The following is a 16,100-nucleotide window of genomic DNA, read 5'->3' as shown; positions in this document are numbered from 1 at the left end:
TCATTGTTGTTTGGCGGGTCCGGGCTGGGGATTCGAACCTGCCACCTTAGGTGTACGTGGCTGGCACCTTAGCCGGTTGAGCTATAGGCGCCAAGCCAGATAATTTACTTAGAGATAGGTGATTGCTAAAGAAACTATGCCTTTAGTATTTCCTGACCATAAGTTTACACAGTGTAGAAAGCACTTAAGAGGATTATAAGAGGAAATACAATTCCGGGAGATAGGCCCTAGGGAGAGTGATTTTAATGACTAAATCAAAGAGATGATGGTCTATTACTCCTTAGTAATGCTTGACCCTGAAACCAAGAACAAAAGATTCCTATAGGATGATTTCACAGAAGTAGGTTTGCTATAAATGGGGTCGAATAGTGATTTGAGGAACTTGTACAAATATATCATCAAACTGGAAAATATAGACTCAGAATTAATATGAAAGTAAAGATGAGAACTTGAAAATAAAAGCTCAAGCAGAAATGATCAAAATGATTGCCTAGTAATAAAAGATCTGTAATGAGTCTGATCTCCTCACTGGAAAAATGCATGAAGTTTCTCTACAAGAAATTAAGAAAACTGGGGCGGGCCCCATATACTGAAGGTGGTGGGTTTGAACCCGGCCCCGGGCAAACGGCAACAACAAAAAAATAGCCTGAGTATAGTTGTGATGGATGTGTTACTTGGTTCAATGTAAACATTTCACACTGTATATCGAAGCAGTACCCTGAACCCCATAAATGCATCAATGTACAAAGTTATGATTTAATAAAAATAATTAATTATACAAAAAAATAGCTGGGCATTGTGGTGGGTGCCTGTAGTCCCAGCTACTCGGGAGGCTGCGGCAAGAGAATCGCCTAAGCCCAGGAGTTGGAGGTTGCTGTGAGCTGTGTGACACCACAGCACTCTACCAAGGGCGATAAAAGTGAGACTCTGTCTCTACAAAAAATAAAAATTAAAATAATTAACACAATAATATTGTCTAGGCACTGAGAAAAATACCAGATAACAAGAATAACAATAATAATAGTAAAGCTTTAACCAGTTTAACAACTGATGCAAATATGAAGTGAAGACATTTAAGTCTACATCAAAAAACTTGAATATGAGACCTGGTACTGTGGATCATGTCTGTAATACTAGCACTTTGGAAGGCCGGATGGGAGAGCCACTTGAAGCCAGACATTGAAGCCAGCCTGGGCAATGGCAAGACCTTGTCTCTATAAAGAATAAAAAAATGTAGCTGCACGTGGTGGTGTGGGCCTTCAGTCCTGGCTACTTGGAAGGCAGAGGCAGGAGAATTGCTTGAGCCCAGGAGTTTGAGGTTGCAGTGAGCTATGATGATACTACTGCCCTCTAGCCAGGGAGACAGAGCTAGACCCTGTCTCAAAAAGAAAACAAAACCAACAAGCAAATAAACGAAAAATCTTGATTATGTTTTATATTCTGTGATAAGTTTTTCTAAGTTGTTTCGCTTTCTACAAGCATTGTATTTTGAACCCTGGGATATACGAATGAAAAAGATATTATTGCCCTTAACTTACATATATTCTGGTTTGAAAGGTAAAATTTAAAATAATTTGATATCTTTATACTCCTAGATTTATAAATGATTAAAATAAAATATATAGGGAATGTTTCATAAATTACAAAGTGATCTATTTTCATCTCTTTTCATGACATTGAAGAACTAATTTTTATATTAACTAGCTTAAGCTAAAATTTTATTCATCATTTCAGATTCTCCTTAATAAAACTGGAAATCAATATTCAATAATCATGGGATAGTCAGCCCTCAATTTATTTGGCCATTTAAAATGACAAGTAGGGTGTATTCTATTAGCAAATGGAAATAATTATTTATAATATGGTGAAATATAGGAAATAAAGCAACACACCAAGGGCAACCCACACACAACTTTCCAAAACGTGTGATAGAGATTGAGAAGATCATGGAGGAAAAAAGAAAGGTTACTCCCTAAGTGTGCAGTGCATGAAGCCATGTGATGCCATCTTTGTTACACAGGTGAGAGATTTCTGGTGAGTATAATGTAGCATTTAAAATGGCCAATTTGGCTCGGCGCCCGTAGCACAGTGGTTATGGACCCAGCCACATACACTGAGGGTGGCTGGTTCAAACCTGGCTCAGACTAGCTAAACAACAATGACAACTGCAACAAAAAAATGACCAGGTGTTGTTGTTGTGGGCACCTGTAGTCCCAGGTACTTGGGAGGTTGAGGCAAGAGAATTGCTTGAGTACAGGAGTTTGAGGTTGCTATGAGCTGTGATGCCACAGCACTCTACAAAGAATGACATGGTGAGATAAATAAAATGGCCAATTCCAGAGCTTTAAAAAAAAAAAAAGAGAGAGAGTTTCTGATTTTCCACTCTTAACATCACTAATTTTCGAAACAGGAAGAACTGAATTTCATCAGAAAAATATTAATATGATTTAGTGTAGTTTTGAATTTCAGATATAAAGAAAGCATTTCATATGAAAGTCCAAAGAATCTCATAATCAGAGAAACCTAATATTTAAAATTCCATATATTTGGTATGTACAAATATATGGGTACTGTACAAATAAAATGTACAGTAAGTTTTTTTATTTGATTCATGATTTAACCTCAAGTTTATTTTCAAGCATTTCTCTACTTTCTCACTAGGTCCTTCAACATAGCGTTGCTGAACTTGTATACTTAAAAAAATGCAAAATCTTAAAGCCATATAAAGATGTGTTTTCCAGCTGAAACCTACACAAGTGCTTTGAACTCTGAGTTCCTATCAATTTGAAAGGAATTGCTACATATCATCTATCCTCTCACATAAACAGCATTTCCATTCTGCCGTGTGCCGGCCTCATAGAGTGCAGCTGTTATTTTTTCTTTTTCTCTGTTAATTTCTATTCATTTGGGGGGAAAAAGAATACTGTCACTAATCTAAGCAGCCTTGTTAATGTAAATTCATAATTGGCAAGCAGCGTTACATAATCAAATCTGTGTTCTTTCAACTCTTTGGTGCCCTCATGCTGCCCCCTGCTGCCCAGTGTCCACACTTACTGAAAATTATCCCAAACTTTCATCTTTTTCTACTTCTCTTTACTCTCGGGGTACAAACGTACCTGGCCAGAAATCCAGACCCCTGGAGTTTTCATCCACAAAGCCAATGGCTTAAGAGAATAATATAAGAAAGAGGTAGATCTCTCCTATTTATGCCTTTACCACTTTTCGGCCAGTTAAGCATTCGAACTGGTGTTCTATGGGCAGTGACTGATACCCAGATTCCCTATTTGGGGTTCCAATCCTTCTCTCTCCTGGTTCCAAGCTGCGATGATGAGCCACCTCTCTCCTACTTTGCAATCCCTGCACGTTAGGGCTACTCTCTGTCCCCACTGGACTTCAAGCTATGTCCCCAGATGTCACGTGTTTTCTCCCTTCCTGGCCTTACGTTCCCCTCACACTGCTTTCTCTACCTGGAATAGCTTCTCTCAGTTTTCTACCAGGTGTCCCCAAAGTCACCCACGATGTCACCATATACTGGGAAATTGTAGCTAAAAATGCATTGACAAAATAGTCATTACAAAATTTTACAAAGAGGTGCCCTTGTGGGGAATATTTTGTAAATAAAGGTACATTTAGCTACAATTTTCCATTTTCCCCCAAGTAGGGCAACTTTATGGGTGACTTTTGGGATACCTAGTATATGTGGAAAGTCCACTGGTCCTTCAAGGCTCCAGTCTACAGCTGTCTTCTCCATGAAGTTTATTTACTACAACTCCCACATGCTTCTCTTTTTCTGTTCTCTCTTTAATCCTTTAAGGCTCAGCACAGTGGGGTTTTTTTGTTTAATGTAGTAGAAGTTCGATAAAGGTTTATCTAATGAGTGAAAAGCAGATAATAAAGAAACCTAATTCTTGGAAAGGCTATCTGACTCATTGATTTGTAACACGGTCCCCGGAGAAGTAAAGGGAGCCTCTTTGATACTGCAAAATCCATACACCTGAATGGGGTGATCCTTTTAATTCCCATCATACTGTGTAGGGCCTATTTTGATCTCTGAAAATCAGCCGTGCTTATGAACCAATGAACTTAGAGCACATCTTGAGTACTAATGGCAAACCTGGCACTATTCTAGGCACTTGAATGAGTTAATTCATTATATTCTCACAACAGCCTGGTGAGGTGAAGTATTATTACCTTGTAATATAGAAGAGGAAACTGGAGGGTCTGGACAATTAAGGAACTGGCTCAAAGTTATCAGGTAGTAAAAGGCAGAGCTAGGAACTAAAAACAGATCTGTCAATTCTGGAAGTTAAAAAATCTTGTCAATAGGCCAGGTGTAGCGCCTACTATCCTAGCACTCTGGGAGGCAGAAGCTGGAGGATCCCTTGAGTTCTAGAGTTTGAGACCAGCCTGAGCAAGAGCAAGACCCTCTCTATTGAAAATAGAAAAACTAGCCAGGCATTGTGGCAGGTGCCTGTAGTCCCAGCTATTTGGGAGGCTGAGGCACAAGGATTGCTTGAGCCCAGGAGTTTGAGGTTGTTGTGAACTATGATGATACCACAGCACTCTACCCAGGGCAACAGAGTGAGACTCTGTCTCAAAACAAAAACAAAGAACAACATTGTCAATAGAATTACCCTTTGAATTGAGACCACATAGCCAGTGAAAACCACAAGGGAGATTCAGTCAAGTTATCTGTATAAGGTGCAAGAGTTGATGGTCTTGCAAGACAGAATGTGACTGCCAAGTTCAAAGGTCTCTAGATTTAGATGTAAAAGACAGTTACTTATCCTCAAAGATAAAGAAGGGCAAAATCCAACTATTTGTCAATTGATGTAGCTACTTGTCTGGGGATCACAGATTCCAATGTGACATGAAAATAAGTAAAGATGTGTCTCAACATCTTCAAGTAGGCCTTGAGAATACCCTTTTCTCAAATACAGTGAATATGAGACCCTGTTTCAAAAAAAAAATAAGGAGTCAAATACAGGGAACATAAATAAGACTGAGAATATCCCATCGGTGTCTCAGATAAGGACCTAGTTGTGCTCCAACCAAAACCTCTGCTCATCAAGAAAGATCAACAAACTGAGAAGCAGATCAACAATTTACTTGGGAAGGCTACGCCCCAAATTGGTAGGGCATAACTGTCATTTTAACATGTAAGCATTTTTTTCTTTTCTTTTTTTTTGAGACAGAGTCTCACTCCGTTGCCCTGGGTAGAGTGCTGACCTAGCTCACAGCAAATTCAAACTCTTGGGCTCAAGAGATCCTCCTGCCTCAGCCTCCCCCCCACGTAGCTGGGACCACAGGAGCCCATCACTGTCCTGCTAGTCTTCCTTGTTCTTGTAGAGATGGGGTCTCGCTCTTGCTCAGGCTGGTCTCGAACTCCTGAGCTCAAGCAATCCACCCACCTCAGCCTCCCAGCGTGCTAGGATTACAGATGTGAGCCACCATGCCCAGCCCATGTAAGCATATTTTAATCCCAGAACAGTTTAGAACATCTTGTTGAAAGCATAGTTATGTTTCTTGGTGGAAATAATTGCACTGTTCAAGAATATTGGAACTAGTAAAGTAAAAGGTCAGCTGATTAGCCTTTTAAGTAGAACTCCCAGTAAGTTTACATGTAGTACTGAAAGATTAAAAAGAATGTAAGAGGGTGGTGCCTGTGGCTCAAAGGAGGAGGGCACCGGCCCCATATGCCGGAGGTGGCAGGTTCAAACCCAGCCCCAGCCAAAAACTGCAAGAAAAAAAAAAAAAAAAGAATGTAAGAATCACCATATTTAGAAGATATATCCATCAGATCTTTTTGAAAATATTACCAAGTGCCAAAGAAGGCAATCATATGTAGTAAATCTATAAATTCAGTTTAGAAAGTTGGGAGGTGGTTAGTTAAATAATGCTGCAAATCAGATCAGATATTATTTAAAGGACCATGATTTGTGAAATTAGCAAGATTCACAAAGAAAATAAAATTTACAAACTAAACTTAAAAACAGAAGGAAGAACTACTGTTAAATATGTAAACTAAATAAATTTTACTTATGTAATTTTTGAAATTCAAAATAATTTCTGAATAGCCTTTCAATATACAAGACTCCCTCTGAAGGGCACCGGGAACTCATAACCAAAGAGTCGTTGTAGCGCTCTCTTTCTTCCAGCCAAAGTTTGAGCTCATTAGGCTGACAACTTAATTGCTCTACTCACCAGAACTGGTTTGACTGTCTCATTATTTTTCATGTAGGTTCAGGCCTTCTTCAGTGCTTAAGAAATGGACTGCAGCTTTCGAAAGCTGCAAAGAAATAACAGGACCAGTCTACTGATCCTCCCCAATTTTTGGTTTCGTGGCTTCCTTCAATATCCATTAGGCTGCTCATGTAATTTAGCAACCCTAGCTGCATATTAGAATCCCACGGACAGCTTGTGGAAAATACTTATACCAAGATTCCATTTAGACCTATTAAATGAAGATCTCTTAGGATGGGGCACAGGCATTTTGGTTTTGTTTGAGACCAAGTCTCACTCTGTTGTCCTGGGTGGAGTGCCATGGCATCATCATAACTCACAGCAACCTCAAACTCTTGGGCTTGAGCAATCCTCTTGCCTGAACCTCCCCAGTAGCTAGGACTACAAGCGTGCACCACCATGCCTGGCTAGTTTTAGTAGAGACAGGGGTCTCACTGTTGCTCAAGCTGGTGTTAAACTTTTAAGCTCAAGAAATCCACCCATGCTGGTTTACCAGAGTGCTAGGATTACAGGTGTGAGCCAAATCTGGCCAGCATCTTGTTTTTAAGTTTCCGATTGAGTTTACCTACAGGTAGAGTGGAGAACTGTTGGCATAAGAGTGTAAGCCTGCCCTGGTCGGAAGGACCCAGGGATGTTCTGGACCACCACTATTTGATATAACTTTCTGCACTCACAGAAATTTTCCATAAATCTGTGCTGTCCATTATGGTAACTATGAGCCAGATGTAGGTAGCAATGGGCCACTTGAAATGTGGACAGTGTGACTAAGGAACTGAATTTTTAAATTAATTCAAATTTAAATATACATAGCCACCTGTGGCTAGTGACTACAACATTGGACAGCACAGTTCCGAAGTTTTAGGCCATATTAAGCGATCTGATTCTATTATGAAATAGGTGCTGAATGACTCTGTGATACTGGATCCCACAAGCCCTAATTTACTACTCATGCCTCTTTGGGGCACTTCATACAAGCTTCTTGACCTTCAAGGGGGATGGAAAGATAGCATGAAGCTTATATAGGCTTCAGGGAATAGCAAGGATACTGAATCTGCTGGGGTACTTTTCTCATTAATGTTGGCAATTCATTTCTTGAAAAATGAGCAAAGGCCTTCAGAACTAAACATTTCTCAAGTCTCATAGCTTAATAATGGAGCAGTAAAGCAATTAAACCCTTGGAAAAGGTCCTCTTCACTCCTTGGCATAGTATAGTGTTTTCAACGGGGGGTTGTGACCTCTGTCTTGGAGGATGGAGAGTTTCCAGTGGACTGGAGGAGCGGCCTGAGTTTCAGAGCTAAATATAGGTCATTGGCATGGCAGCCTCCCTCTCTCAGTCTCATGGATACTATGTCCTATTAACGAATCTGGGGCGTTAGTGGTTGGTGGGATAAAGTCTTGAGAAAAACCAGAAAAAAATGTCTAGGACACAGAAGCCTTTTTCAGATGGGACTTGCTATTGAGCAAAGCTAAATTCTATTTTTAAAAATTGCTCATAAAGTATAGGTTGCTATTTAAAAAGAAAAGTCAAGGGCGGCGCCTGTGGCTCAAAGGAGTAGGGCGATGGCCCCACATGCCGGAGGTTCAAACCCAGCCCTGGCCTAAAACTGCAAAAAACAAACAAACAAACAAAAAAAGTAAAAAAAAAATGTGCATGTATGGATGGTTGGCAAGTAAATCTCAAATATGATATTAATGCTGAGTCCAAAGAAGAACCTCCTTTCAGGCCACTTTTTCCAGGAGGCCTGACCACCCTGTTTAATATTATGATGTCTATTTATTCATTATATTTGCCAAATACTAAATGATACCTCTTAAAAAGTTTGTGATCCATACTTCAGAGCAAAAATATTTATCGTGGCAGATATCACTGGGTTCTCTCAAGTGGCTTTTCAAAGTGTTAAAGGGTGGCCTCTGGATTAGAAGCATTAACTAATCTGGGAACTTGTTAGAAATGCAAATTCTCAAGCCCTACCATAGACCTACCAAACCAGGAACTCTCAGGGTGGGGTCCAGCGATCGGTTTTAGTAAGCCATCCAGGCGATTCTAGGGCACAATAAAGTTTGAGATCCACTGATCTAGAGTACAACAAATCTCCCCTTCGTCCCGGCAGATGTCGCAGAAGGATATTTATCCCAAAGTTGATAAAGACCAAAACATTTCAGTACCTAAAATTGGCCTTGTAAGTTGTGAAATAGAAGTCAATTTCATTTGGGCCTAATGTTACAAATGATGAATTTATCCACTTCAACAAGGCCATCCCGAATCTCTAGTCTCTGATATTTTTCCCCCTGTAAATATTCAATTTCTGAAAGAATTTCATGAGATGTTCCTGAGAAGAAGAGTTGTAATACAAGTGGACCTGAAGCAAATGTAAGATAGCAAATGTCAGATATATAAGCCTGATTATTAGATTTACAAAATAGTAAATTCACTAGAAGATTCAACAGCAGTACCATATGTTACTCTCAAAGTACATGTCAATTTACAGAACACCAATTGACAAATAGCTCATGTATGATAAAGAAGAGGGAGTGAGTACATAGTTTCTGATTTCAAACCAAGTTCAAACCTTAGCTTTCTCATTTACAGTGTGATGTGGGCCAAGCCTCAGGTGTGTAAACTTCTCTATGCCTCATTTCCTCATCTGTATAATGGGTATAATAATTATCCTATCTTCAAACTTTGTTAAAGGATTTAAAGAGATAGTATTGTAGAAGTAGCATTTAGGCTAGAGCCTAAACAACAGAGTGAGTCCTAATTAAATGTTCCTGTTATTGTGTTTTAAAGTAGCCCACCAGTGACCAGTCTAGTCATCATGAAAACAGATATTAATGTTTGATCGTTCAAGGATATGTACACAAAACTGTTAAAGTTTATACAGACTAAATAAGAGCTAATGATATTGAGCACCAGATACTCAGCACCCTTTTATGCACTCTCCTCTGGCCAAACCAACCAGGGTCATTTCAATTTCCTTGTCAGTGACTGGTTTAGGTATGAGTGTGCCCTATGAACCCAGCCAATGAGCTATAAGGAACAGTATGCTGGACGGCTTCTGGAGCAGGATTTATTCCCTTATAAAACAATGAGTAAGAGGAACTCTCCTCTCTTTGGAAACTTTAGTATTAGGATGTGATGCCTGGATCTGCAGCAGCTGTTATGGGCCTATGAGGAACAACACTGCCGACATCATGGCAATGTAAAGGTACGGAACCCACCAAGGTTGATGACAATGTTGAGCTGTTTACTGGACAAAACCTAGAACTGACTTCCTTTCTGAACACTAATTAGTTGGAAAAATAAATGTCCTCATTTTTTTGCCATTATCAGTAGGGTTCTACGTTGGAATGAAAGGAAACTCAGTGATGTAAGTATAGATTAATTGGCTCTTTGACAAAATAATTTGATGGCTTTATTCCTGAGATCATCCTAAACCACATATGGAGAATCTTTAATAAATAGTTCCTTCTCCTCTGATTCATCTGTATAAAAAGAACATCAGTCTCAATTTCCTGCTCCATAACTCATGTGTTTAACTAATTAGCCATTAGCTAAATGTCTAATCATATTGTCTTCATAAATTAAAATGTTTTTATTTTTTAAATATCCACTGTATATATCACTAGAAATTATTACAGAAGATTTAAAAAAAAATTTTAGTTCTACAATAACACTTTAATACTATTTCCCTGCTTTATCTTTTCAGTTTTTATTTACATGGATATTTATTTCATGGACATGACCAAAATATACAAAATAAGGCTCTATTATGTTTTTTAAAAGGTTTTCATCAAATAGACCTCACAGGGACATGCCCCAAACTCCTACCACCTATTCCTTGCAATAGGAATTTACATTAAGTAACCATTTATATAGCATCTACTTGGGCTATGTCTAAAGTTTAAGAGTGATCCCCCCCCCTTATGTGAATGTTTGGTGCCTAAATAATGGTCCTTCAATGGAAGAATAGGTGTCAAATCCTATATTAATAGATTTAGTTGAAAATATTGTTTACTCCAGAAATTTTAGCTGGCCTTCATTCCCAAATGGAAACCTCACACATCTAAGACCTTAGATTTAAAATAACTTTACAGGCTCGCGCCTATAGCCCAACTGGCTAAGGCGCCAGCCATGTACACCTAAGGTGGTGGGTTCGAATCCCTAGCCTGAACCCGCCAAACAACAATGATGGCTGCAACCCAAAAATAGCCGGGCGTTGTGGCGGGCGCCTGTGGTCCCAGCTACTTGGGAGGCTGAGGCAGGAGACTCGCTTGAGCCCAGGAGTTGGAGGTTGCTGTGAGCTGTAATGCCATGGCACTCTACCCAGGGGGACAGCTTGAGGCTCTGTCTCAAAAAAAAAAAAAAAAAAAAATACCTTTACAACTTTGTACCATTTTGGACTATAAACTCCAGTTAGAGCAGGAATCCTTGTCTCTTTTTCTTAATGGTATATCCTAGCATCTTATCACAACAACACATAATAGATTGGGGGGGAATCTAGGATAAATAAACCCTCAGATAAAAATGATTGTTCAACAAATCAAGCATAAACTACTCCTTTATCTTCGTCATAAGGAAACCATTTTGGTGAAAGCATAAATCTTGGCTTTATTGGCCTTTAGATTCTCCATTTGAGAATCATTTTGGAAAGATCAAAAACAAAGTCATCACACAAACACCCATTTTGTGCACTATTTTCCCCTTCTCTTTGCAAAAAACCACACTGAGGACAGTAGTGTATCTGCATAGTCTTATGGATATAGCAGAGTCCTAGCAATATGTCTAGGAACCAGAGGTAAATACGGCCCAGAAGTAGGCACAATTGGAAACATATAGTACAATTTCAGGTCTGTATTAAACTTGGCTTCAGAGGTAAAATTCTTCCTGCTCCTAAAAAAGTTCATTCCAAGGTAGATTAGATTAAGCCTGGCTAGTATTTTCAGCATTTTCTATTAGGTCATCTAAGTATCTCTAAATGTTTCTTCCCTTTGTTATCTCGTCCTACCATTCCCCATTACCTAATGGGTTTGGCTACCCTGAAATTTCTTCGATCTTTAGCAATACTAATGACTACAAATTAATAAATTGGGACATTCCATGAGTTCATTACGGGTCTTAATACAATTTTCAGTTCATTTCTGTTGCTGACCAAGTTCCATAATTTCAAGCACACTTTTGTTTTTCGGACATTGTTCATTGTGTTGAATTTAATTTACACATTTTCCATGGCTTTGGAATCATTTCTTCTTTCTGCAACCTGTTTTCTGGTCCTTTCACTACTCCTTAGCCCCTCCCTCCATCAGAGGGATGGGCTGGATGAAAAAATGATATGACATTTTCATACAGCCAATTTTGCTACTTGCTGCTATCTCTGATAAAATCCGATGCGAGAATGAAAGTAGTTCTTAATTGTTGCCTGAAATGACATTTGGGGATTATTTAAAAATAATATTTTATTGTCCATCGTCTAGCATCTGCTACCATGAAAAACTGAGTTAGTTTTCTATATGCTACATGGAATAAATAAAGGATTTGTTATGATAAAAGCATAGTTTATTATAACACTTCTAATCATAATCACCCCAAACTCATGAACTGAATGCCTATTAAAATGTTACCAATTAAAAAAAATTAATGGCCAAGGAATCAAGAGCTACAAGGAAGCTCAAGGTGGATTTTAAAATGGAGAATAATATAAAACAGTGAATTGCTTTTGCCTCATAGATTTAAATCTCCTTGCTTACAGAGTGATGTAAAGGGCACGTATAAAAGAACCTCTTTAATATAAATATCTGTGGATGGTTTTAAAGAGTGAAGCTTTAACTATATGAGTTACTTCATAATCAATGATGTAATAGGCAATCACGTAGGAGAACAAAGAGCATTGCATAGCTACATATGGACTTCCTAACACCAGTTTGTTTTTAAAAAGGGGGCTACGTTGTACAAACATTTTTAATTTTCAGAGATTAAATAAAAAGAAAAATATCACCGCTCTGAGTATATGCAGAATATCTCAGTAATAATTGTGTTGAAAAGTATATTTAATTTGGTAGATCAACTTCAGAGAACTAAACTCTCCCGAATAACTAGAGGGTTAGATAAGATAGTTACACCTGCAGTAGTCCATTCTATAAATAATCTATAATGTCAAAAATCAGTCTTGATGGAACATTCACACGTTACAAGGAGACAAAAATGTTGTGGTGAACATTTTCAAATTTGTATAGCGTCGTATGCACAAAATAGGCATAATACATAATTATTTTTAAAGTTCAAGGAAAGAGAGATACAGATAGATTACAGGGACACAGAATCATAAATACTATCACTAGTCATTTTCACACATTCTTTTGCATCAAAATGTTAAATGATCCAATAGAGAAATGAGTATTTATGTATTTCAAAGTCAATAAAAACGCTAAATGATATTCCTGAAATGTTTACTTTTTCAAGAAATAATCTATTCCTTCATATAGAAAAGTAGTCTAGGGCACTATTTCAGTGGTTTTTATTACATTTGGCAAAATAATGTGTTCTAAGGTCCAATTACTAATTCCTCCCACTTTCTTTTTGAACTAAGGACATACTACTACCTTCATAAACAACTAAAATGTTTACAGAGCCCAGTAAGAGCTATGTCATATTGTAACACATTTTTGTTCTTAGGAGGCTTTGGGCCTAAATCTCATATTCTCTAATCAGATAACTCTCAATAAGAACAAAGATGGAAATGATATAATACAGCATTTAGATATATGAATATCAAAAATTTAAAGCTAAAAGAAATCGTGTTCATAGGCCTGAAAAATTACCTAATTCCAAAACATTTGCTCTTTTTGAAACAAGGCTACCTATAAATTCAATTTTAATACCGTTTCAAAATTAAGTCAATCAACAATGCAATAAAAGTAGGCGTTATTTTCTGACACACTACTAGAAAATCCTCAGGAGCAACTTGGAACAGTTATTTGAGAAATCCCTCGGTTCGAAATGAAATTCAACTTTTACAATGTTGAGGGAACTAAAACTCAAATGTTTTATGAAATTGAAAACTGACGAAGGCGTGTGATTTGTAATAGAAGGAAAATACAAAATGCTACTGAGGAAAGAGAGGAAAAATTGGCTGTTGATTATTGAAGAATTCTGAGATAGAGATAATAAATCAGATCAGATAAAACCCAACTGCAAACTGCATGCCTCTCCCCAATGTTCCCTGGACTGGTTGTGACGACATGTCTGCTCTCACCATAGTTCACAGTTCACAGAAAACATTTAAAAAACACAACGAAATATTTCTACTGACCAAATTGAACTTTCTTGAAGAAAATAAAGGGATAAGAGAATAGATCAAATCTTGCCCCACCTCTTTTTTTTTCTTCCTTTTTTCTTTTAGTGAAACTGACATAAATTGTTGAGGAGCACTACAGCGCCACCAACACAGATCAATGCAAAACAAAAAAGATCTCCCACCGTGTGCAAAAAAGAAAAAAAAAAAATTAGAAAAATGCCCAAAATTACAAAATGTCTCCCAAATGTACCTTTTGGAGAAGAACAAGATAGATTTGCACAGATTATCTAATGAAGAGAGTCAAAGAAATAATATTATAGACTACAAGTTTAGATCTGATCAGCAAATAAAAGATCCACTATTTGGTAACAGCCATAACTTAATATAAACCGGGTTATGTCAACCTCCACCTTCATTATACCAAGGGCAGCTTTCCTGTAGTTTGTATCCAAGTAATCCATCAAGAGAACCACAATAGGTCTATTTTTTTAAAACTACATCCATAGTTAGCCTTCTGATAATTTAGTCCTGGACAAATTAGGCAATACATAATTTTTATAAAGAGGATATGAACATATTTGGCATTACCAACATTGCTGGCACAAAACAAGTCCATCTTGAAATATCTGAGTTCCTCTGTAGTTCACAGTAATTAAAGTATTATACATATTATAAGTATATAGCCTTAACAATGAGAAAAAAAAAAAAAACTATTCTTTTTTTCTTTTTTGCCCTTCGGTAAAAATTATCCAGACAAGATTAGGTGCAACGTGCAGAGATCAAAGCTAAAGAAGGAAAAAAAAAAAAAAAATACAAAGATTGATTTTGTTAGAAGAAACACAATGAAAATCCTTTCTCATCTGGCGGCTCGTTCCAAGACTTAAATGACATCAGCGTTTAAAATCACAAACTTACCATTCGGGTAGGCAAAGAAGAAGGCAGTTTCTTGAAAAAAAATTGTAACAATATAGGCTGGAGACTTGGGTCCCTAGAAACAACAGCCTCCAGGCAGCATATGGGTCTTCCAACATCTTCAAAATAGTGGGCGAAGGAAAAGTAAGACTTTCCTCCATGATCGGCGGTTGAATGGGGTGGCTTCCCCCAGGATCTGAGGGCGTTTGGGAAAAATCGGAGAAATATCCACGGAAGATTAAAAGCAGAGGAGGCAGCGGCAGCTAGAAGACTCTGGGGTTAACAACTTTGCGATGGCAAGCAGGCGCGCGCTGATTGGCTGGGAGGGCAGTGTCCTACAGACTGCTCTATCCCCCGCTGCCCCCGCCTCCTGCAGCTCGGAAAAAAATGCAGTGTGTGTGCCATTTTACACTGGGCTTTTAAAAGCACAGCCACCCAAATGACAAAAGTCTAAGCTCGCTCTTAAGTGACACTGCAAAACAATAGCCCCCACGACTGCCTGTTAGCACGGGGGAAAAGGCTCTTGGAACATCCTTAGGCACATGCTTGCTTCTTGTATGTGGGCAACCCCCCCTGCCCCCAACACACACAGAATGTTTTCCTTTTAAGCAAATGGTTCTATCATGTGCAAAAACGTCGAGGTCGAATCTGGATGCAGAGGTGGCCATTGAAAAACTATTTTCACCCAAATTAGATATATGTATTTTTTTTTCCTTTTTGGATCGGACGTGGTGAAGGTAAGCCAAAGAAGCCAGTCATCCTGGAAGCAAATTCATGACTCCTTTAGCTCCCGAGATCATGAATGCCTGGAGAAGAAAAATATCATTCGTGAGCCATCGTAACTACCATCGGTGCCTAGAGGCGACAGCAAAGGATGAATTTGGTGGGCACAGGAAAACAATAGGCGGACTCCCGCTCCCCGCCCTCCGCCCCCCCTTTAAAAACTGTGTTTCAAAAACCTTCTCGGGCTGACAGAATTCTACCACTCTGCCTTACAAACAAAATGGCTGTGGTACTGAGTTTTTCTGGATCCTCCCACTGTGCCTCCTCCCGGACTCCAGGAAGTGGTAAAAATCCAAAGTAAATACCGTACTGAAAGCACATTGTGGAGTCTGAACTCGGGGAAAACCTTTTTTGCTAAGGGGGTCTTAGAAAGGGGCTGCCTTTTATTCGTATTTTAAAAATTGTTTTGAAAAGAACATCAATCACTAGAGATTTACTTGACTGTAATTTGAACTTCCTGCTTTACATATTTATAAGGTCTTTCACCTATCTTGGCAGGCTTTCAAATTAAGTGGGCTGGGAAATTTGATGCTCTGTCTCTCGTTGGGAGCTGAGTCAGGTATTTATTTGGTGGTTGCCACTGGGCTTTGAAAGAAGGGCGACGTCTAAAACTTAAAAACATTGAAAACGAATGCAACACTTTGATTGATTGCAAATGTAAAGTCAGCAAATATTGAAATGTGTCAAATCCTGCACGTATGTGTTAATTGAACGCATCCAGCCTAAAATTCTTTGCCAGCTAAATTTCTAATGAGCCAAGGATAGGATGGCATTTAAAGGAATTGGTGGAAGAAAGAGGTGGGGAATTGCCTTAATTCTTCAGCTCTCTTTCTCTCTCTCTCATACGTACTTTGGTCTGTTATCCTGCGT

At 38.5% G+C, this 16,100-nt stretch overlaps 1 protein-coding gene across 1 annotated transcript in view; it reads right to left on the bottom strand.

Moving 5' to 3' along the window:
• The window catches only part of EPC1 (enhancer of polycomb homolog 1), a 111,118-nt gene extending 96,363 nt beyond the window's left edge, over nt 1-14,755 (bottom strand). Inside the window, exon 1 of the mRNA XM_023511341.1 lies at nt 14,451-14,755. Coding sequence (XP_023367109.1) covers nt 14,451-14,453 — 3 coding nt within the window. The 5' untranslated portion in view covers nt 14,454-14,755. The remainder of the gene's footprint in view (nt 1-14,450) is intronic.
• Between the last annotated feature and the right edge of the window lie 1,345 nt (nt 14,756-16,100).

This window comes from Otolemur garnettii, unplaced genomic scaffold (assembly GCF_000181295.1).
Source record: "Otolemur garnettii isolate 467f Iridium unplaced genomic scaffold, OtoGar3 scaffold00019, whole genome shotgun sequence".
Classification (NCBI taxonomy): Eukaryota; Metazoa; Chordata; class Mammalia; order Primates; family Galagidae; genus Otolemur; species Otolemur garnettii.
Note: the sequence above shows the minus strand (reverse complement) of the source record. Positions and strands in the feature narration are given on the sequence as shown.